Source organism: Auxenochlorella protothecoides (assembly GCF_000733215.1).
Source record: "Auxenochlorella protothecoides strain 0710 unplaced genomic scaffold scaffold18, whole genome shotgun sequence".
In the NCBI taxonomy this organism is placed as follows: Eukaryota; Viridiplantae; Chlorophyta; class Trebouxiophyceae; order Chlorellales; family Chlorellaceae; genus Auxenochlorella; species Auxenochlorella protothecoides.
The window spans coordinates 22,183-44,079 of record NW_011934213.1 but is presented as its reverse complement, the minus strand read 5'-3'; the positions used below and the strand labels follow the sequence as shown (position 1 = coordinate 44,079).

The following is a 21,897-nucleotide window of genomic DNA, read 5'->3' as shown; positions in this document are numbered from 1 at the left end:
TATCAGATCGGTTTCAAGGGTCTCCGCGCCCGCGAAACCATTCCAAGGACGACTCTGCACCTTGCTCGTGAGCATGGCAGCAATTTCTGCACAAATTCCTTGCTAAGACCTCTAGAATCTGATCATGCTCCTTCCCAACCGTGCGCGGCGACGATACCGCCCCTGGCCTTCTCATAGCCTGGGGTGAGGTCGCCTGCTGGCAAAGCCAAGACAAAAGGATGCAGATGCTGGGTCGGGCCGGATGGAGCCATTGTAGAAGCACTTCTCTGTTGCTGTGTCCCTCCAGGGCAATGGTGGGGCGAGCACCCCTCGCGCATCCCCACAGCGCATCGGCCCTGCAGGCCGTCCCCGGGCGACGTCACCATCATCACCGTCCCAGGTGCGCATGGGCTGGGAATTGGCTGGCACATTTACCTGTACCTGACATGAAGTTTCGATAACTCGGTGGCATGCTGGTCGCATGCGCCCCACCTGCCCGGCTGGCACTCAGGCACCCATCTCAAACCCCTCCCTTGCAGGCGGCGCTCCCCCTCCCCCCCAGCCCCGAAGCCCTGGTCCCCTCCCCAGCCGCCCCCGCCCCCCACCCCCGACCTGATCGGCTACACGGTGACCTGTGCTGAGACCGGGGAGGCGCTGGGCAGCGTCCACTCCCTGCACCCCGGCCAGGGCCAGCCCATGCTGACGGTGCGTGGCGTGACCGGGGCATCGGCCGCCGCCTCGCGCCTGCTCCCCCACGGCACGCCTGTGGAGCACCTGGTGCCCTGGGTGCCCTCCATCGTGGCGCGCGTGGACCACGCCGGTCGCGTGCTGCGCCTGGACCTCCCCCCCGGCCTGCGCGAGCTGGGCGAGCGCGGCGCCCTGCTGGCCACGCTGGGCGCCCAGCTGGCGCCCTACGCCGCGCCGCGCGCGGGCACGCCCGCGGCGCGGCTGGGCCGCGGGGCCATGCCCACGCGCGCGGCGCTGGTGGCGGCCGGCCGCGCCGACCTCGCGCGCCTGGTGCGCCTCGCCGGCGGCCAGCTGGAGGTGGCCGCCGCGCTGGGGCTGGCGGCCTGCCGCCGCCCCGCGGGCTACTGGGACTGCGCGGACAACATGCAGCGCGAGCTGGGCCGCCTTCGTGGCCGCGCACTGGACGAGGTTCGAGGAGCCGGGCGAGGCGGAGGTCGGCGAGGAGCGCTGGGGCGTCGGACGCGGGGATGGAGGCGGCGAGGGGGCCAGGGGCATGGGGGGTGGCGACGACCCACGACCACCGCCCGGTACCCCGGACCCCGCCGCCCTGCCCCCCCAGCCGTCAAAGGCCGGGTACTGGTACAACCAGGTGACGGGGCGGGTGTCGCGCGAGGCGCCGGAGCTGCCGACCCTGATCGCGCTGGCCGATGATGGGAGCGAAGTGCTGGCCGAGCCGCGGGAGGACGTGGTCATGCCTTCGCGCGGACACCTGCTGGCGGCGGGGCGGTACGACCTGCACTACGCCGTCACGATGCACGGCGGCTACCGCGCGGTGGGCGCGGCGCTGGGCCGCGCGCCGCCCCGCCCGCGCCAGCGCCACCTGGGCGGGGCGCAGCGCCTGCGCCGGGAGCTGACGCGCTGGGCGCTGGACGCGGGGCTGGAGCCGGGGGGCATGCCCACCGCCAACCAGCTCTTGGGTGGGGGAAGGAACGACCTCTACAACGTGTGTGTTTGGAAGAGATGTGTGGGGGGGTGGGGGAGGAGGAGAGAGGGAGGGAGGGAGGGAGGGGACCCCTTGTCACGTGAGGCATGGATGTTGGCAGCTGTCAGTGCATGCACGGGGCTTGGGGATCCAGAGGCAGGCCGGCGGGCCTCCCCGTGCCCACGCCCCGAAGGCACACTCCAGGCACCCCCGCCCGACCGCGCAGGCCGTCATGCGTGGCGGCGGGTTTTCCGCCACGGCCGCCAGGCTGGGTCTCAGGCCCCGCAGGCAGGGCAGGGGCCAGTGGCACGGCCTGGGCGCGGCGGTGGCGGAGTTCCGGGCCTTCATGGCGGGGCTGGGGGGCGACGCCGCCCGCGTGCTCCCCAGCCAGGCTGAGCTGCTGGCCGGGGGGCGGCGCGACCTCGTCTACGCGCTGCAAAAGTATGGGTCGGCCCCGCTGGCGGCCGCGCTGGGGGTGGCCAGGAGGAGCCGGGGCCGGGGCCTGGTCCCCCCACAGGCGCCGTGGGCGGAGGAGGGGTGAGCGCACGACCGCCGGCGACCCACTCTGGCATGAGTGTTGACGGGAGTTGCTCAGATTTTCCACCCGTCTGAGGTTGCACTGTCCCCTGTCCACAGGCTACTGACAGTCATATCGTTCTGTACTGGCACCTAGCCTGAGGCAATCCCACTGCGAGCGTGGCGTGCCCTCGCTTAAACAGCTGGGCTTTTGCAGTGTGAGATCAGCCCTTTCATTTCATTTCAACTGTTGAGTTCAGTGCGTGGGGCCGCTCCATAGGCGAGGGTGCTCGAAGGTGCTGCGACCAGCGCAAGGGTTCAGAACCAGTTCTCAGTCTGTGATGGATCGAGTGACAAGCTTGCCCCTCCTGCCAGAGTCAAGAGGGGGGGTGGAGAAGTGGAGGCAGTCAGGCGCAGGGACATCGTGCCTCCTTCCCCTTCTGTCCCTCATCTGCAGCTCCCTCCGGTCACAGCAACCCATACGGACCAGCTGCCACCCTGCCCCGCTTGAGCATGGAGTGGTATCCCAGCCTGCGGGCACACGATCACCATCCCCTCCCCTCCCAATCTACGAGTCACCTGCCCATGGCGCCCCCCGGCTCCTGCGCCCGGCCCTCCCCGGAGGCCGCCGCCGCACCGGGGTCAAACCCCGGCACCGGCGCGATGAGCACCTCCACGCCGTTCGGGTTTCTCACGCGCACGACGCCGCGGTAAGCGGCGCGCGGCACGCCGTCCTTCCACTCGCGCAGCATGCGGTACCTCCCCGTGATCAGCCGGTACTGTTGCAGGCTGGCATACTCCACGCGGACGGGACCGGCAGCGGAGGTCCATGCCGCGTCGGCGGCCAGCGTGGGCGCGGAGGCCAGCATTGCCTCGAAGCGCGTGGCATACCTGTGGTGGAAGGCGGGGGGTTTCTGGGTGAGTGAGGAATGTTTGGTGAGGCTAACTGCCGCCTGCCTTGTGGCAAATGAAACTGGCTCTTAGGCCTGATCTTAATAAAGTAAAGCCGCATCTCAATGTTGCAAGGATGCGATTGACATTGCCGGCGATCCCCCGCCCCCCCTTCCCGACCCTCTCCCTCACTCGTCCGGCAGGAGGTGGCTCAGGTCCTCGCTCGCCCAGTCGATGGCCTCGCTGGCCAGAGTCACGGGCTTGAGGAAGGTGCGGAAGTACTGGCCCTTGCTCGAGCCGTGCTCGCCAAAATTGTAGGTGCGGCTGACCTCGGGCCTGGGTGCCAGCGGTTAGGTAGCGTTGTGGGGCTACAGGAGGGGGTTGCCAATCATCCGCCGCTCTCAGACCAGGGTGGCTGACGGTCTCTAGCCTGCAGCACATGCCTGGCAGCTCACACACACACCTGATGCACTGCCGGCCCTGTCTCGTGGAGTTGAGCCTCATCCAGTCGTCCCAGTATGCTGGGGGCCTGCATGGGCAGATATTGGCGGTTGTGAGAAGAAAGTAGAGGAGGCAAGCAACATGTGTGAAAAAAGAACTGTCTGACCCAGGCATAAACCCTTCAAGAGGCAGGCCATCGTCGCAATCTTGGGAGGTCCCTGTGCAGATTGGGCAATGCTTCTGCTTGTGGCACCCCATTTGGTCTGGTCCATGTTTCAAGCATACATGCCATGTGCATGCCCCCTCCGGCTCTTCTCCTCCCAGGATCCCTCTGCCCAGCAGCCCCCGCCCTCACCAGGCCTCCCTGATGCTGGTCCAGACTCCGGCATTAGTCATCCATCCCAGGCCCGGGAAGAAGTCGGTGCGGTGCAGAGTGTGCTGGTCCCTCACAAACTTTGACTGCATAGTGAGGAGATGGGAGGTCGGGGGGAATTGAGAGGGCCGGTCTGCAGCCATGGGCGGCAATCTAAGCGCAGCGGCCATTCAGTCACGCTGTCCTCTGATCCCCCGTCTTCCATTCCAGTGCTGGCACCTGTCCGTGGTCGTTCCAGGAGCTGACACAGTACAGGCTAGGGTCTGCGTCCATGAAGCGGCCGAGACCAAGAAAGTAGGGGAAAAAATCAGGGGCGAGGAGCATGTCGTCCTCCAGAATGATGAGTCGCGCAAATCCAAAGCAGTCGAAGAAGGTCTGGAAGATGAACCTGTGCATTGGGTGGAAGGGGTGTGGGGGAACAGTAGGCTGCCTGTGCAGCGCTGAAGTCTTGGAGAAGGAAACGCATGGTGAGGAGCCCACAAGGGGGATTGGCCCGACTTTCAGGGTTGCAGCCAGCAATGACGCCATGGAGAGAAGGGTATGCTGGCTGCGCCCACCCCTCTTCCATGTACAGACTCCTAGCTCACTTGTAATGGTTGGCAATTCTGTAGTACGCCAGTATCTCCCGCTTGTTTGAGGGGATGGGAGGAGCCACCTCTCGGTGCTGCACAGACGAGGCAAGGTTGCATGTCATGCTCTAGAGGCAGCCCAGGGGTGCGGTAGGGACTGCCAGACATTCTTGCAGTTCCTTGCCCACTGCTTCAGCACCGATCCACACCCTCTTGCCCACCTGCAGGTATCGCAGCTTGTCCAGATGCTGCTCGATGACCTCCTGGACGCCAGGAGCATCCGAGTCCTGGCTGATGTACAGGGGAAAGCGCAACCTGCACCCGGGTCAGCAGGCGAGCGACAGCGTCACATCTACCCGTCGTGGAGGGAACTTTGCGGAAGCCAGGCCTTCCAGCCATGCAAGGGGAGGGTGACAGTGCAGTTTCCTTGATGCCTTGGGTCGCCCCCTCCACTCCCCACCGCACGCCCACGCACAGCTCCCCATTCCCGGCACAGCCAGCCCTCTCCCCACTCCCCACGCACTGGTTGTCGGGGTCCAGGGCGTGGACGTGGAGCATGCTCTCCAGCGCCCGTGCCAGGTACTCGGCGCGGTCAAAGGTGACCATCACCACCGCGGCAAAGGCGCCGATGCGGGGCGGGCCGGAGCCCACACAGGCGCCGTCTTCATGCCCTGGCGGGAAAACTGTGGTGGAGGTGGCGTCTGGGCGGGTCCACCTCCGGAGGGCAGCCTCTTGGGCCTGGCGAAGGCGCCGCGCCCCCGCTGCCACCTCGGCCGGCGGAGGGGGGTCCTGCCTCCTGGCCCATCGAGGCTTCGGCCCCTGGCGGGCGGCTGTGCCCTCCTCCCTGGTCACCAGCTGCACCAGGCGGCCTTGGGTGCCTGCGCCGACCTGTGCACGATAAAATAGGTTGCGGTGGTGATGAGGGTGCGATCCAGGCGGCACTAATGTCCAGGGTGGGTAGAAGCCGAATACTTCATGCCCTCACCTTCACACCCTTGGACGGGGCACCATCTAAACGGACGCTGTAGAGCAGGACACCCTGCACGTGATGTGATAAGTCAAGCTACATCTGGGTGTGCTTCGTCGATCAAGAAGCATCGTCGGCTAACCCCATGTCAATCGCAAGATATTCGACGATACCTGGCAAAGCAGAAAGATAGTGGCACCTGCCACTATCACGAAATTTGTGCGCATGCAGGCATGCCTCGCGCTCTGTTTATGCTTCGGGCAAAGAGCCTAATTCCACACTTTTGGAGCTGGAAGCTCCTAGCACGACGCACGCTCCTGCTTAAATTTCCACACCGTACCACGTGCCTCAGCGCGCGCGTCGTTGCTCGGGGGGACGCCGTTTCGATGAGTACCGGGCGACCACAGTGGGGAATAAGACACCGCCCGATCGCCGCTTCGGCAGGCGTATCAAGATATCTTCATCATTATAGACGCCTTAAATTCTCTACATGGCGCGGTCATGGGCATTGAGTCTCCTATGTGTGGCCGCCGTGGCAGGTGTTGCCCTGGCCCAGACCATGTACCCGTCCCAGTGTGACCCCACCACCGTACTCACCCCGGGAGACTTGAGCATTCTCGGGCCGGAACAATTTCTTGTGGCAGGTACAAAGAGCCATGATTGGTGCACTCGATGGGCACTGATCTTCGGGTTTAGGGAGTCAGCCCTCAGGTACGATCACCCAGCCTCCCCACATTCCTGGCCCCCTGTCAGGCGGCGTGAATAACAGCTACCACATGTTCAACACCCTGAACATCACCGAACCCGTCCGACCCTTGCTGCTGCTGAATGGCATGGGGGCCACCCAGTACGAGTGGCCCCCCTCCTTCCTGGCCTGGCTGTCGCAGGGGTCCCGACCCGTTGTGACCCTGGATCATGCTGGGATCGGAGGGTCCACTTTCCTCGCCGCCACGGCGCCCTCCATCCCTCTGCTGACCGAGAACACCGCGGCATTCATGGCCGCCCTGTCAGCGGCGCACCCAGATACCCTACTGCCTGAGTATGACGTGCTGGGCTACTCCATGGGAGCCATGGTCGCGCAGTCCCTGGCAGCTTCCTTCCCTTCCTCGGTGCACGTCGTGGTCTCCGGTGCGAGGCCCGGGAGGGGTGGTACTGTATAGATGTGCGTGAGCGCACACAGGAGCAGCATGGCTTTGCCTTCTCTGGCAGAGGATCACCCACATACACATCTCAGGCCAATGTTTGCTGAACCCCCATGCACTGCATCACCTCTCCTCCATCCCGCCCTGCTTGCAGTGGCGGGTTCCTTTGGCGGTCCCCTGGCCCCTCAGCCGGAGGGGGGCCTGGCTGCCACACTGGCCAGGCTGGTGGATGCCCAGCTAGGCTCCAGCCAGGCCGACCTGACCCTCTTCTTCCCCCTGGGGGCCCTGGATCCAGGTTTGGACTGGGGGGTTCACTCCAGCTCTGGGCTGTGTTCTCGTGGGCATGCATGCGCTTGGGCAGTGTCTGACGTCTGTGCATCTGCCTAGAGTCCCAAATGTCCACATGCCAGATTTATGGGCAGCACAGTGTCATACCAGCTCCTTATTGTATCCTTCAGCCAGCCAAGGCCCTGCTCTCGCCTCCTTGGTGACATATCTCTGGCCCCACCAACCCCCACCCACCACCCACATTGCCCCTCCCATGCAGCCTACTGCAGCCTCTGGAATGCGGTGGCCTCCCTGCAGTATGCTGTGGGTGCGCTGCAGATGCCTGGGGCGGGCTATGCACTCGGCACCGTCGTCAAGAACCCCCTGGTCCTGCTGAAAACGAGGGCGGCTCTGGAGGCGCAGGCCGCGGCAGTCCTTGCCTACTACGAGGGCTTCTGCGCGGCGGGCTGGCCGGCGCAGCTGGAGGCCCTGTGCCCTCGGTCGACAGCAGCCAGTCAGGCACTGGGCAAAGGGCCGGTGCCCATCGCCTTCCACGGGTGTGTGTGCGTGTGTGGTGGGGGCTCATACTTGCTCGCCAGGGGGAAACAGAGTTCAGGAGCCTCACAGAGCTTGCAGGCCGTGCACGAGGCTGGAGGCGTTGTACACTTCGACATGATGGGTACAGCTACTGCACAGGGAGGTCGATCTCCTCTCTCCCCCACCATCTCACACCAGGGGATCGGCGGACAAGGTTATCCCGGCAGTCACACAGACGTATTCGGCCCTCCAATCTCCAGACTACCTCCTCGTGGAGGTTCCAGAGGCTGGTCATGTAAGTTACGGAGTGGCTGTTCAATCGGTAGCTGTCACGTCAGCATTGATAGTGTGGTGCAGTGAATTTCATGTCGTTTTGCAGCCAAAGGTGCAGTGTGAAGGAGCAACTTGACCACCTCCTGCAACCACTACATGCCTCCCATCGATCCGACAGGGTATCATATACAATTTCGATGCCGAGGATGTGGCCAACATTCTCGACTACCTAGATGCCGCTCAGCCGCTGAGCGGGGGACGGCCAGACAGCGGCGCAGCGTCCTCCGTGACGGGTGCTGCGGGTCCTACCCTGGCAGCCGCTGCAGCAGCCCACATTGCAACGCACTTGCTGTAGCCGGCTGGTGTGACAGGTTCGGGGTCTAAATTGCTTGAGTCGGCACTTCAGTCGCTGTAACAACACCCCACGGCTGGAAAGCTTAGAAGCGATCCGTCGACCCAAGGCAGGTCACCGCGCGCGGGCGCGATGGTCGGTTGGCAATGCCATTCTCCAGCCTTATGAGTCGTTAAGAAAGACAACACCTCGTGTTTTTCATCTGCAACTACTCCTCTGAGCCGAATGGCGGGCATATATAATGGGCCCGCACGTGGTGGCACCAGGGGGGGCAAGGACCAGTTCAACTGGGAGAGTGTGAGAGCGGACCAGGACAGGGAATATTACCTCGGGCACAGCGTGAAGGCCCTGACCGGCAGGTAGATTGTGCGTGGTGGTTTCGAATGTGTGGATTGCGGAGTGCAGGTGGTGGCTGGAGAGTGTATCACAACATGCGTCTCCCCCCCGCCACAGGTGGCAGAAGGGCAAGGATGTATACTGGTACACCCGCGAGAAGGAGGGGGATGCCCAGGCGGCACGCGAAAAGGAGCTGGCCATGGTGAAGCAGCGGGAGGAGGACCTCATGATGGAGGTGCGGGACAGGCTTTGGGGTTTGAGGGATTCTGGCATAGTCCTTGGCAACTGAATCGTCGAGCACGGCTGCTCTGCAGGCTCATCGACCCCTGATCGGCTGATGCAGAGTGCAGAGTTGCCTGAACATTTAAATGAATCTGATCGAAATCTACTACTGCTAAGAAGCCACTCACTATGCCCTGCCCCCTCTCCAGGCGCTGGGCATGAAGCCGCGGCCGCCAAAGCCGGTGACACAGCCCAAGCTGGATGGTGCGGACATGCAGAAGATACTGCATGGGGCCGGCGACGCTGCCGAGGAGGAGGACCCGGGCGCAGAGGATCGGGTGAAGGGGCTGGGCTTCAATGCCTCCCGCCTCACGTGAGTCGGTGGAGGGGGCGCTCCATGCATCCCATGTACTACGCTCACAGTGCAGCAAGAGGGATGCGTGGCAAGCCTCCACAACCAGCCCAGCCGCCGGCCCAGGCCCACGATTGACTCTCTAATTTGCATTTGACCCCAGCGGGCAACCTACTCAAGTATGCCTTACCCCAATCCTCCTAAACCTCCGCAGCGGCGCAGTTCAGGATGGGGAGATGGTGGAGCGCCTCGCAGGCGTGGGGACCTCCCAGTCTGTCGCGGGAACGCGCCAGCAGCCGGCGTCGACGCGGGGTGGGCCAGGGGTTGCCCAGGCCGAGGAGTCTGCGCCGCCCAGGGCAGACATCCGGAAGCAGGATAGGAGGGAGGAGAAGAAGGTGCAGAGCTAGGTCCCTGGGCTGCGACCTGCGCTGATACACATTGCCACTGGGAGGAGGGGCCATCTGCAGCGCTGCAGGCTCACCTGGCTCCCAGGGCATATGCCTCGCCCCGCTGCATGATCTCCTGTCACCACGCCCTGGTGCAGGCTCGCAAGGAGGCAAGGAGGGCGAAGAAGGCCTCCAAGCACAAGAAGCACAAGTCTCGGACTCGCAGCCGGTCGCCGGAGTCGAGCAGCAGGTCTCCATCACCGCTGCGGCGACCGGTCCGGAGGTCGGCCTCGCCATTGCCCAGGAGGGCACAGTCCCGCTCGCCGCCAGCGCAGGGACGTGGCGAGCGGGCAGGGCCCTGGCCGAGGCGGCACAGCCGCAGCAGATCCCCACCGAGGCAAAGGGACGCGGGGAGGAGACGCGGCCGCAGCAGGTCTCCAGTGGGGCGAGGTCGCTCGCCGCGGCGGGGGTGATTTCTGCACCCACGGCCATGCCGGGTTTCGCAATGGATGGTGCGGCGGCGGATCGACGAGCTGACCTGAGACCTGCCATGTTACCGGGCGATTTCAGTTTTGCAACAATGCGCAATGCGTCTGGAATTGTCAGACAACCAAGCCAGGGACAGGGGTGGGAGGGGGATCACTCGACTCGATTCCCACGCCAGCCATGACAGGCGACTCTAGGGTGTGCACGCCTCACGCCGGCACTGGCAGCGGCTTGCCCCTGCCCATGCCAAATCCCTTCTCCCCCGGCACCGCCATGCGGGGTTGACGGGGCCCCTCCCTTGCCCCAGCCCCCGCTCCGGGGGAGGCATGCGATGCGCTGGCCCAGGCGGAGTAGTCGCGGCGGGCGGGCTTGGCCTTGGCCTTGGGGCCGCCGGGCGGCTGCCCCTCCCTGCCGCCGTCGGGAGCCTGGGCCTCACACTCCTGCACCGCGTCGTCTGTGGCTCCCACGGACGGCCCTGCGGCCGCCCCGCCAATCCCTGAAGCCCCAGCTCCCTGCCTGTCTGGGCCCGCCTGCTTGGGGGGCCGGGCCGCCTTGCCTTGGGGCAGGACGTTGAGGATGGCTGCCCTCTGGCCCCCGCGCCTGTGCGAGATCAGGGCGTGGAGCTGAGGTGGGGAAGAGCGTCTGCCTCTGGCGTGCCAAGGAACGAGAGACGGCGCGGTCGGGATTCACAGGCACAGCCTCGGGCGGTGCATCGACGCCGACAAACCTCAGTCACCCCTCCTGCCCGTGCCCTTGCCGGTCACCGCCCGGCCAGTGCCAAAGTCCCGGTCCTCACCAGGAGTCGGTGGAGTCCAGCGCAGCCCTGGCCCTGTGGGCTTCCTCCGAGCTCGAGTACTCCACGAGCCCGTACCAGCGGTGCCCCACCCAGGTCATGAAGCGGGGGTTGAAGGCGATGAGGGGGTCCAGCACCTCCGGCTTCCGGATCTTCACAAAGCCCAGGGTGCCGTAGGGCCTGCACCGTCCCTCCAGCTCCTCTGCCAGGGTGGGTGGGTGGGTGGGAAAGGGTGCGAGGATGGGAAAAGGCGCGAGCATGGGACTCTGCTCAGTGCATCGGCAGCCCAGGGACCCGGTGGGCAGGCAGCACACGAGGCCCGTGGCAGCCGCCGCGCTTTCCACCCAGCGCACCGATGGAGGACTTGTCGGGCAGGCCGGTGATGAGCAGCGTCCTGGAACGCAGCTCGGAGTGGTCCACCGCCTTCAGCGGCTCCCTGCGCCGCACCGCCTTGCCGCTCAGACTGACCTCCAGCAGCTCGCTGGACCTCAGAGCTGCGGCCACGACGGCTGGGTCTTTTCCATACCGCCTCATCTTCTTGAACGACATGATGACGGCGAGGGGGACTGCACGCGGGATGGTGGAGGGGGGGGGGGGAGCGGGAGGCCGCTTGTGTTGAGCTGATTGATTGAGAAGCGGGGGGAAGGGACCAAGTACCCCTGGGATCACGACTGTGATGTTGCCCTGCTATAGGGGCCCACTCACCATAACCCTCGGGGTGCTTGGCGACCTGCTGCAGTAGGAAGGCATCGGTCGGCAGGTTGGCGTCCGAAAAGTAGTGCTCCACCTGCCTGCACGCATGGACAGTGTGTGAGGAGTCTGGCCGCCGAGCTGAAGGAGAGTGCACTTGTCAGCCACCTGTCCTCCATCCTAAAATTCAGGATCAGACCCTCCATAGGCAGACAGCAAAGCACCTGATCTCACAGCCTCAGCTCACCTCCTCAGAGCAACAGGATCGTCCAGTGCTGGTGCGACAGGGACCGAGGGAGCACACCCAGTCTCTGAGGGTGGGTCGACCTCTTGGGAACTTCCCTTCTCCGTGAAAGGCATAAAATTTTCGGACAATCCAGCTATCAGCTTTCGCAATTCATCCTTAGGGAGGCTTTCATATAAAAACGTTGTCTTGTTGGTCATGGTGAAGGGTGGAGGGGCGTCTCCGGTGAGGGGGCGAACACAGAGTACAGGATGTTCTACGAAGGAATCTTGATTTCAATCTGCCCTCGAGTATACATCAAAGGTACAGAGCATGCAGAGGCAGATCGGAAATCCATATACACACACGATTGTGGGAGGCTTCCGTACGTGCCATGCATGCTTTCCGTCGTAGACCTAAAAATGAACGGGACCCACATGGCACACGATTCCTATAGCCGTCCCTGCAAGGCGATCACAGGAGGAAATATGCATCGACACATGACATCCGACTACTGAGCGGCATGGCAGTCGCGTGGCGCGAGATCTGCATGGTGTAGATGCTGAGGGTGTGGCGTAGGCTGGCCCCTTCCTCAGGCTGCCCCCGCCCGACATGTGCGACCCATGCGCGCCTGTAGGAGTGGTAGTTATGGCTTCCACCGCCTCTCGCCAAGCAATGAGTTCATTCTACCCATCTCCCACCTATGCTGCACTAGATCGCGGTCTGCGAAGCACACCTGTGGTCATGGTGGAGGGGCACCAGTGCCATCGGGTGGCCCACGCCCACCGACGCCAGCTGCTGGGCAGGCGCTTCAAGGCCAGCTCTCCTAATGGAAGGTTCACAGATGGGGCTGCTGCCCTGCATGATCAACCCCTGCACCGCATAGAGGTCCATGGCAAGGTGAGATGCTGAGGGGCTAGGACGCTTGCCCAGGGATGGTGGTGTATCACTCCTCTTCTTCTTTCCCCCCCCGCGCCACATCCAGGGTCTGGCCCTTCAAGGCTGGAATCATCTCCTCCCATCCAGCACCCACTCAAGCCACCCCCACCCCCCCTCCTCCCCTCCCCCTCACAAAACCCCACGCAGTACCTCTTTTACTTTTTTGGCACTGACCCAAAGGATCCCATCGTGTTACACTTCCACTTTGGGATGTCCGGCGCCTTCCGGACCACTGCCCTGCCTGGGCCGGAGCCCACCGCGACCACACGCCTGCAGCTGCTCGACCAGGAGGCAGGCACTGTGTCCCACCTGTCGGCCATGACGGTCCTGCATGGCAGCAGGGGTGAGGAGCTACGGCGGGGTGCCGTCGGGACCTATCCAGCTGCAGGGTGCAGGCGCCCATGCCTGAGAGGGCTGGCGCTCCCGGAACGATGCAGGCTTGCAGGGGAGAGCCGTGGTTGGCGGGTGGCGCCATGGGCTCCACTCCAGCCTGGTGGCGCCACCCTCCCCCCCCTCGACCTTCCATCCCTTTCCATTTCGAACAGATCTGTATGACGCAAAGCGGTCCAAGCTGGGCCCCGATCCACTGCGTGAGGATGCTGACGAGGAACTGGTCTGGTCCACGGTGTCCACCAGCAAAAAGTCCATTGGGTGGGTGGATCATGGGTTGAGGGGAGGGGCCTGGTGAGTACCCTGCAGGCTAGGCTACCAAGGGCCCTACCTGTCCTGGCGGCACCAGCAGGCCCCCGGCACTGTAGCCTTATCGCAAGCCCAGGGGAGCAGCGTCGATGCACCTCCCACCCTGGACGCGTTGCAGAAGGTCCCCCTCCCAACCCCACTTACAGGCTGCTGCTCATGGACCAATCGGTGGTGGCGGGCATCGGCAACATTTACCGCGCCGAGATCCTGTACAAGGCCGGCGTGCATCCGGTGAGGGCGCTTGGGTGGGTGTGAAGGGGGGACAGGGGCGATGCACGGGGGATGGTGGGGTCCAGTCGCAGGGGTCTCCCGCACCTGCAAAGGTTTACATCATTCCGTCGTGCCATGCCTGGTGCCTCGCTGCCCTGGCGCCTTGTTCACTCCCAAACAGAGGAGTGACCCCCGGCCCCTGTGCCAAGCACGTGCGCAGGAGCAGCCGGGGAACACGCTTTCGGTGGAGGCCTTCCAGCGCCTGTGGCGGCACTCCGTGCTCCTCCTCCAGCGCGGCTTTGCCACAGGATCCATCCTCACCGTGGACGAGGGGGAGGCGCCCTCCCTGGGGCCGGCCTGGGCGCGGCGCTACATCTACAACCAGGCGCGGTGCGGGCGCTGCGGCGGCCGCGTGGCCACCTGGGACATGGCGGGGCGCACGGTGTACGCCTGCGCCCGCTGCCAGCCGCTGCAGGCGGGGACGGAGCTGGCGGAGGGCAGGCGGGCCGCCTTCGCGGCCGCCGCGCCCGCGCGGGTGGGAGGCGGCTTGGGGTCGGAGAGTGAGGGCTGCCATGGGCAGGGCTGCCCACTCGGAGTTGGACCGCAGTCGGGGGGGACTGCGGGGGTGGGGCAGGAAGCGGGGGGTACGCGCGCGGAGTGGGCGCCTTCGCTCGGGGCCACAGTGATGGGCGGTGCGAGATTATTTGCTGCGAGCGCCTTGCGCCCCTGCAGATGCTGAACACAACTCGACACCCCAGACCCCTGTTCTTCCACACTCACACTCCAGGAGTTCCTGAGCCACTGCGCGCCCGAGGACCCTGCCGCGCTGGGGTCGCCAAAGAAGATGACGGTGGCGGGCCTGCGGGCTGCGCTGGGCGCGCTGGGCGCCGATACGGCTGGGAGGAAGGCGGCCCTGGCCGCGCGGCTGGCGGAGCGCCGCGCCCTAGGGTTTGTCGAGGCGGCCCCGGGAGGGGTGAAGCGGGAGGACGGCGCGCAGGTGCCCCCACAGGCAGCGGACCTGGCCGTCCCCTCGCCGCCGGCCCCCGCCGCCTCGCCCGCGCCAGGCAAGGCGCCTGGCAAGCAGCGGGGCGCCTTCCCAGGGCCCAGGCTCCCGGCCATGCCCCCGCCCGTGACCCCAGGCATTGCCGCGCTGCTGGACACCCCCATCAAGCTGGGCGAGCTGGGCCGGCGGCGGCGCAGCAGGCCCGTCGCCTCCGCCCAGGTGGGGTCCGGCTGATCTGGCGCCACCCTGGGTTCAGAATGCGGTGACAAATGCAGGGCGTCAGTGCCTGCGCCTCGCCTTGCTTCAGACGGACGGCTCGGTAGGCCACCACCCTGCGCCCCACCACATCCACGCACGACGCCCGCAGGAGGCTCTGCTGGAGAAGCTGGAGGCCGGGGAGGGGCTGGGCGTGGAGCACGTGGCGCTGGAGGACGACGCCACGGAGGCGCTCAAGGCGCGAGCCTCGGTGGGGGACCCGGCCAGGCGGCCGCGCCGCACCTCCGGGCGGGCGCTGCCGGGGCCCGGGGCTTGAGCAGGCCCGGCGGAGCCTCCAGCCCCCCCGACCCCCCACCAGACCAGACCAGACACGTGCACAGCAGGGTTTGCTTGCTGAACCAGGGGTGTCGGGGGGCGTGAACAGACGCTTGGCATCGAATTTGCCTTACAGCGCTCAGGGCAGGGAGGATGATCGGGGGTACGGAAGGGGGGTAAGGTACAGGACGCTGACGCCGGGGGGTCACCGGAAAGCGCGGCGCGGCTGGTGCGGGGTGAGGGCGAGTGGGGGTCACGGGATGGCGGGGCAGAGGGTTGCTGGGGTGCGGACGGGAATGGCGTACGACGGGCAGAAAGGTTATGGGCGTACGGGCGGCGCGGCCTGCGGGCCGGGCGGGGGGCCCCGCTATGCGTGGGGTGCCCCACGCCCGGCGATGCACGGGCTGGGCCGTGCGGGGCAATGCATGGGCCTGCCATGCGGGACAATGCACGGAGGGATTCCATGCGCGGCTCTACCGGGGAGCGCGGGGTGAGGTGGGTTGGGGTCGAACTCCGAGGCTCGAACCGGGGAGGCAAAAGGGTGTGGAAACCGAGGCGCCATGCGGCTTGTCTGAGGGTGACTGGGTGGGCCCGGGGAACGGGTGGCCGACGCGGAGGCCGAGCCGGTCCCGGGCCCCCCGAGGCTCGGGGGCCGGCCGAAACAGGGCAGGGCGGCGGCCCGCGAGTCGGCCTGGAAAAGAGATGGCTGGGGGCGGGGGCGCTCACAGGGCGGGTCGCACCCCCGGTCCCTCAGCCGTGGAAAAATAGGGCCTGAAGCCCGAGTTCGGGCCTGGCGCGGGGACGAGGCGCGGCGGCGCGGCCGGGCGGTCGTGGGCGGGCATCGCCGCGCTGGGCGCCGAGGACCCGCCGCGCGCGGGGCCCGCGCGGCAGGCGAGCTGGGCGCGCAGCGTGGCAACCTCGCGCCGCAGCTCCACCAGCTCGGCCTCCATGGCCTGCAGCTGGGCGGACTTGCGTCGGCGCGAGCGGCGCGCAGCCTCGCGCCGACGCTGCATGATGTCCTCCAGGCTGCGGGAGGCGGACCGAGCCTGCAGCCCCTGCGCGGGGAGGGCCCAGAGGTGTGTGTAAGTGTGTGTGTGAGTGTGTGTGTGTGTGAGTGTGTGGCAGGGTGGGTGGGAGGAGCCGGTGTGGGTGGCAGGGGTCAGGGGGGGGTAGCGGGGTCGGGGGCCGCTGGATTCCCAGGGGTCATGGGGGCTGCGCCGCCCCGGACCCCGCTGCAGGCCGTGCTGCAGGCCAGACCACCCTCTAGGCCACGCAAAGCATGCGGGTGCTGCCGACGGCATGTGAGCAACACGCCCCACCGCACACACCTTGCTGTTTGGTGTTCCGTTGCTGCGCTGCGCCTCTTCGCCCTCCAGGCTCTGCGAGGGGGAGCCGGAGCTGCCCGGCCTGGTCTCGTTCTGGGTGGTGCAGGGATGCAGCGTGGGCGCAAAGGCGGCCATGGGCCCCGGGGCTGGCTGGCGGATGTAGTTGAGGTCGCTCATCTGGTTGGGGGGAGGAGGGGGCAGAGTCGGAAGCAGGGGGAGCCAAAGGACCGGACCAGAGGCAGCGCATGAAGAGGTGTTGGAGAAGCCTGGAACTGTGCCGAAACACACCGTGGAAGGTGGGGATGGACCGGGGTGGGGCACGGAGGCTTGCTGTGAAGTGCCGTCCAACGAGCGGAGCAGCTCCACCAAGGCAGCGAGGGCGGAGGGCGCCTCACCGAGCATCCCGGCCTTGTACGCAGCACCTGCGGGTCCAGGGCAGTGCAAACTGCTTAAACAAGCATGTTCACTCCCAGCCATGCGCCTAGACGTGTGCCTGCCCAGAGCACCGTTAGACCGGATGTCAGGGGGGTCAGTGCGGAGAGGACTCCTTTCATCGTATCGAGGAGTTCGCGACGCCTCCCCTCGCACCTTCCAGCTTGTGCCCATGTTGAAGAAGAGACGTGGCGTTATTCATGGCCATGGGGCTCCTCCACACCAGAGTCCGCACCCAGGTGTGAGGTCTCCAGGTCGGCCTTGTGGTCAGCTTCCGCAAAGTATACTTATCCGAAGCTCTACAGCAAGCTTCTAAATCACGATGGAGTGTCGTGCGAGAAGCTGCTTCAACGGCTCTGACTGAGGTATGGTGGGGCAGCCTTAGGCAAATCTCCCCCGCTCTCCCTACTGCGTCGTGGTTCGTGATTACGTTATTTCCTGGGGTCCCTCCAGATTCGATTCCACAACGCATCAACTGACAGCCGGAACCCCACAAACCCTGTGAAACGCCGTGGCATTGCTTCCTTAATACGAGAACCGCGTTTAACTTCTCTAATCATTCGTCCCACTTGCGAAGTTGTCGCGCAGGCCGACACGAGTCGCTATCGCTGCCTCCAGGCAAGGTAGCCGTGACGGAGCACAAGAACCACTTCCCAGGGACCTAGCACACAAATCTATTTGAGGGGAAGCAAAGAAATCAGACACCGTCTAGAGGGACACCTCAATCCCTCTCAACAAGCATGATGTAATGTAGCCACTCTTGGACCTGACCTCCAGAAGATGGCGGTGCGGTTGCATGAACCTCATCACCCCAAACACAGCCTCTCTCAGGAGCTGATAGATGGGATTATAACATGATAGGCAGAACTCTGACCACCCTGACACACCTACAAAAAGGGCGTGGCCTTTCCTGTGCCACGGCGGCGACCAGGGCTGACTGTTGATTATCATGTGATGCTTTTCTCGTCACCATTGATCTGAATGATGCGCAATACGCCGTCCACAGAACAGGGTGGTGGCCCTGATGGTCCCTCTCCGGCATGTAGAAGCTCGGGATCAGGGTTGGGCGAGGCATCGGAGTTCCTCATGTAGAAATCTCGTATGTCAGACGGGCTGTGCGCACGCGCCACCCAGGAGTGTGCCATCTTCCCTCCCAACAGAGCCGTGCAGTCTGGTCACCGCGGGTGCTTTTTGACAATCAGTGTAGCGGCTGATCAGAGTGCCTTGAATGGGTGATTGCTTGGTGTTGGTCCATCTGCTTGTCACCTGGACTCGAACTCCTTGAGTACACAATCAGGTCTGCAGTGGGGCGATTGTGGAGATTGGTGCAGAAAAATCGTTCTGCAACCACTGTGCCACATTCCTGGCAGACGGGCATTGACAGAAGGAAAGGAGAAAATTGAAGTAAGATGGGGTGTCACTGGAGCATGAGGCGGTGCACACCATCCCGTCGGCCGCATCCAACATCAAGGAGTGAGCTGTGAGCGCTGGTGGCAATCTTGTCAGGTTTGTAGTCCACTTTGTGACCAGTCAGACACCTATCGGAAGGGGCGGGAGTCCTAAAGCAAACCGCAAAACAGACAGCAGCGGCCCTCTGCCCAGTCAGCGCTGCTCCCATCTCACATGTTGGAGCCAGGCCCCCTTGAGCGACTTTCACTCCGACAGCCAATACAGCTGACGTGCAACTTAAACAAGAGTCAAGAATCAAGTGAAAGATCCACTGCGATGGGCGCCGGCAAGGTGTGCCAAGCTCCTCGAGGAACGTTCTTCTTCCAAGCTACCGCAATCGATGGAGGGGAGCAGTACTGGTCTACAATGAAAGGATCGAAGATGCATGAATGCAGGATGGGAGCTCCCGAGGAAGATGTCCCAGTCACTGCCCATACTCGTTTCACCTCCGGTCATACAGGGCTTTCATCCCCGCGGTTGTAGTTCGACAGACCTCCCTCCTCTTCACTCTAAGGGGGGCCAGGGTTGTCAGACGGGCTGTGCGCACGCGCCACCCAGGAGTGTGCCATCTTCCCTCCCAACAGAGCCGTGCAGTCTGGTCACCGCGGGTGCTTTTTGACAATCAGTGTAGCGGCTGATCAGAGTGCCTTGAATGGGTGGTTGCTTGGTGTTGGTCCATCTGCTTGGCACCTGGACTCGAACTCCTTGAGTACACAATCAGGTCTGCAGTGGGGCGATTGTGGAGATTCGTGCAGAAGAATCGTTCTGCAGCCACTGTGCCACATTCCTGGCAGACGGGCATTGACAGAAGGAAAGGAGAAAATTGAAGTAAGATGGGGTGTCACTGGAGCATGAGGCGGTGCACACCATCCCGTCGGCCGCATCCAACATCAAGGAGTGAGCTGTGAGCGCTGGTGGCAATCTTGTCAGGTTTGTAGTCCACTTTGTGACCAGTCAGACACCTATCGGAAGGGGCGGGAGTCCTAAAGCAAACCGCAAAACAGACAGCAGCGGCCCTCTGCCCAGTCAGCGCTGCTCCCATCTCACATGTTGGAGCCAGGCCCCCTTGAGCGACTTTCACTCCGACAGCCAATACAGCTGACGTGCAACTTAAACAAGAGTCAAGAATCAAGTGAAAGATCCACTGCGATGGGCGCCGGCAAGGTGTGCCAAGCTCCTCGAGGAACGTTCTTCTTCCAAGCTACCGCAATCGATGGAGGGGAGCAGTACTGGTCTACAATGAAAGGATCGAAGATGCATGAATGCAGGATGGGAGCTCCCGAGGAAGATGTCCCAGTCACTGCCCATACTCGTTTCACCTCCGGTCATACAGGGCTTTCATCCCCGCGGTTGTAGTTCGACAGACCTCCCTCCTCTTCACTCTAAGGGGGGCCAGGGTGTGCTTCTGTTGGCACCTCTGGCGCTGGGCTTGCCAAAGGCAGGAATGCCCCCACAACCTTCCTGCCCTCCTGATTCAAGATGTTGAAGGTTGCCACCGCATTCACCTGCACGGCGTGTTACCAGAGCATTCCTCTCAGAGATAATGTGCGCGCTGTGCACAAGGCATGCCTCGACCTCCCCACCCTCCCAAACACACCGTGGATGCCACCTCCACGGACAGATGCTTGGCTCGCGCAATTCTGGCAAGGGCGGGGGGAAGGCGCAGGGTCTGGGACCCTGTCCCCAGGACCAAGAGGTCTGCGGGTTGAAGCGGAAGACGACTGGAAACGTTGCTGTCTGGAGGCTGCGGGCGACCAGGTGGCCCCGGCGTCCTGCCCCATGCTTCACTGGATGCAATTCGGGGTCCTTGCCACCCACCTGGTACCGGCTTTAGTAGGTCCACAATGCTCAGGCTGGCTTCGCTGATGCTCTCCAAGCTGTCCACTCGCCAGCCGGTTAGCAGACCGCGGTATGCCAGGAGGGCCCCCGGGATGAGAGACTCCCCTATCACGAATCCGGCAGATGTACAGCTACAGGAGCGACGGCATAGAGGTTAATTTGTCCAGGCTAGAGGAACATGGGCATGAGAAATCTAGGTTTCCACCCTACAGCTCCTGTCAACCTCAACTCCCCCCGGGCACCTGTCGATGCGCACGAGTCCTGCGTCCTGACCCAGGATGTCAAGATCGGCGGGAGATGATGTCGAGTACGATGATGCTCGCAGTGCGTGGCTTGTGGCCGCTGCAACCACACCACCCTCGCCTCGTGGTGCATGTAAGAAGGTTGGGGAGTGAGACACGACGGCGGAATACCTCGAAGCCACGAGCCTCGCAGCGCTCAAGATACACCGCATGCTGCCCCCGGATAAAAATGCACTACGAGGACATGCTGCTGGATCTGGGGTCCGAGTACATCAGATCGCACCTCTTGCATGCATGTCCCGGGATGCTCTTCGGGAAGGCACACATCGCGCGCGCAAGTCGGGGCCGTGCTGCTCATCCATGCCTGCATCTCGGCACCATCTAAGAGAGAATGCGCGGGCTTCCTGGACCATACGCAACACGATCCATGACTTCCGTGTCCTTGAAAGGCACCTGATTGGGCAGTCGTGTGCTCTCAGGCCCAAGCAGACTGGGCGGGTGCCCGGTGCGCAGACCGTCATGTGACTCCCGATCTATCATTGCACCAGCCATGAAAAGCATGTCATGGAATTATGGGGCGAACTCGAGACCTGCAGTATCCGTCCAGAGACCTGGGCGGCTGGTGTTTCATTCCTCACACGCCTCCTGGCGCCCGTCACTGTGCCCAGCTCTGCAACCGAGCACCTTGCCGCCTCGCCAAGAATTGCCACCCGGGCGGCCGCTCCACATTCCCACTGCCCATGCCCTGTCAGCCTCTGCTGACTGGGGCTCCACCCAGCCTGGCCGCAGCGCCCAGCCCCTCCTGTCCGGCCTCCTCAAGGCCCTTTCCCGTGTGTCGTTGGTTTTGGGCAGCCCCGAGTTCTACACCAGGCTGGCCACCCTCCTGGCCATGGTTGTCGTCTATCGCCTGGGCAACCACATCCCCATTCCAGGTGTGTGCGCGGTGGGTGTTATTTGAGGGCCGGGCAGGCCTCGCAGAGAATGCTTGGTATGCCCTGCATGCCGTCAGCCAATGCCCCTCCTGTGGGGTTGCCCAGCCGCCACACCAGCAACCCCCTCTTTTATCCCCTGGTCTGAAACCATAGGCACGCAGACCCTGGTCTTAGATGGCACCGGCATGGCCGAGCGGTTTGCTGCTCTGCTGGGAAGCGACACGCCGGCCAACATCTTCATCCTGAGGTGTGGTGCATTCGGGCCCGAGGGTGCAGCATGCTTGGGTGGATGTGTGAGCTAAGGGCCGCCCGTGCAGGGTTGGGTATGGCCTCAGCCTCGACGGTGGTGGTGGGCGGCTAGGAAGGGCCACTGGCCGGCATGCGTGCCCTGCGTGGGCCGTCGCCTTGAAGTCCCCTACCCTCCCATCCCCACTTCAACCCTTTCCACTCGCCCCCACCATGCAGCGTCGGTCCGCTCATGAACGCCCACCTGGTAATGGGGGCGCTCCAGCTCCTGACCCCGGTGAAACAGCACTTTGCCATGCTCCACCAGCAGGGCCAGGAGCATGTGGTCCAGAGCTACACCACCACCCTGTTCTTCATCTCGGCGTTCCTGCAGGTGCACTAGGACTTTGGGGGATGAGGGCTCACCGATTCACTTCCCCGGCCTTGATTCTTCGAGGCTCTGGATGCTGGCGTCCTGCTCATACAGTGTCTCAGGCTGATGAGAGGGTCAGGGAGGGATGGGAATGCAGGCAGGGGCCGGGGTGTCCTGCAGGACGCCTGGTCTCACATGGTCTGTCCCACCACGAGCGTGACTAGACCATGCTGC

General features: G+C 64.1%; 8 protein-coding genes across 8 annotated transcripts; 5 read left to right on the top strand and 3 right to left on the bottom strand.

Annotated features, from left to right (window-relative positions):
• Positions 1 to 124: 124 nt before the first annotated feature.
• On the top strand, positions 125 to 2,189 carry F751_1687 (hypothetical protein; the record flags this gene model as incomplete). Its single annotated transcript, XM_011399394.1, has 5 exons — positions 125 to 183; positions 342 to 379; positions 542 to 804; positions 1,286 to 1,471; positions 1,875 to 2,189. 5 exons carry the CDS (start codon positions 125 to 127, stop codon positions 2,187 to 2,189), a joined length of 861 nt encoding a protein of 286 aa, XP_011397696.1.
• A 550-nt stretch (positions 2,190 to 2,739) lies between these two features.
• Positions 2,740 to 5,243, bottom strand: F751_1686 (Alpha-1,3-mannosyl-glycoprotein 2-beta-N-acetylglucosaminyltransferase; the record flags this gene model as incomplete). The annotated part of the gene is made up of 9 exons (XM_011399393.1): positions 2,740 to 3,055; positions 3,248 to 3,391; positions 3,519 to 3,584; positions 3,852 to 3,955; positions 4,089 to 4,257; positions 4,457 to 4,533; positions 4,660 to 4,753; positions 4,962 to 5,109; positions 5,207 to 5,243. The coding sequence occupies 9 exons, from the start codon at positions 5,241 to 5,243 to the stop codon at positions 2,740 to 2,742; spliced, it is 1,155 nt and encodes a 384-aa protein (XP_011397695.1).
• Positions 5,244 to 6,181: 938 nt separating this feature from the next.
• F751_1685 (hypothetical protein) lies at positions 6,182 to 7,979 on the top strand (the record flags this gene model as incomplete). The annotated part of the gene is made up of 5 exons (XM_011399392.1): positions 6,182 to 6,533; positions 6,702 to 6,842; positions 7,095 to 7,371; positions 7,550 to 7,646; positions 7,803 to 7,979. 5 exons carry the CDS (start codon positions 6,182 to 6,184, stop codon positions 7,977 to 7,979), a joined length of 1,044 nt encoding a protein of 347 aa, XP_011397694.1.
• Positions 7,980 to 8,201: 222 nt separating this feature from the next.
• F751_1684 (Multiple myeloma tumor-associated protein 2-like protein) lies at positions 8,202 to 9,293 on the top strand (the record flags this gene model as incomplete). Its single annotated transcript, XM_011399391.1, has 4 exons — positions 8,202 to 8,335; positions 8,430 to 8,547; positions 8,744 to 8,907; positions 9,101 to 9,293. 4 exons carry the CDS (start codon positions 8,202 to 8,204, stop codon positions 9,291 to 9,293), a joined length of 609 nt encoding a protein of 202 aa, XP_011397693.1.
• A 674-nt stretch (positions 9,294 to 9,967) lies between these two features.
• On the bottom strand, positions 9,968 to 11,903 carry F751_1683 (La-related protein 7; the record flags this gene model as incomplete). Its single annotated transcript, XM_011399390.1, has 5 exons — positions 9,968 to 10,358; positions 10,555 to 10,753; positions 10,905 to 11,117; positions 11,257 to 11,342; positions 11,854 to 11,903. 5 exons carry the CDS (start codon positions 11,901 to 11,903, stop codon positions 9,968 to 9,970), a joined length of 939 nt encoding a protein of 312 aa, XP_011397692.1.
• Positions 11,904 to 12,208: 305 nt separating this feature from the next.
• Positions 12,209 to 14,549, top strand: F751_1682 (Endonuclease 8 1; the record flags this gene model as incomplete). The annotated part of the gene is made up of 6 exons (XM_011399389.1): positions 12,209 to 12,364; positions 12,551 to 12,746; positions 12,949 to 13,054; positions 13,249 to 13,333; positions 13,533 to 13,754; positions 14,100 to 14,549. 6 exons carry the CDS (start codon positions 12,209 to 12,211, stop codon positions 14,547 to 14,549), a joined length of 1,215 nt encoding a protein of 404 aa, XP_011397691.1.
• Positions 14,550 to 15,051: 502 nt separating this feature from the next.
• On the bottom strand, positions 15,052 to 16,725 carry F751_1681 (hypothetical protein; the record flags this gene model as incomplete). The annotated part of the gene is made up of 4 exons (XM_011399388.1): positions 15,052 to 15,072; positions 15,764 to 15,901; positions 16,175 to 16,348; positions 16,678 to 16,725. 4 exons carry the CDS (start codon positions 16,723 to 16,725, stop codon positions 15,052 to 15,054), a joined length of 381 nt encoding a protein of 126 aa, XP_011397690.1.
• Positions 16,726 to 21,022: 4,297 nt separating this feature from the next.
• Positions 21,023 to 21,693, top strand: F751_1680 (hypothetical protein; the record flags this gene model as incomplete). The annotated part of the gene is made up of 3 exons (XM_011399387.1): positions 21,023 to 21,065; positions 21,219 to 21,312; positions 21,531 to 21,693. The coding sequence occupies 3 exons, from the start codon at positions 21,023 to 21,025 to the stop codon at positions 21,691 to 21,693; spliced, it is 300 nt and encodes a 99-aa protein (XP_011397689.1).
• Positions 21,694 to 21,897: the final 204 nt, after the last annotated feature.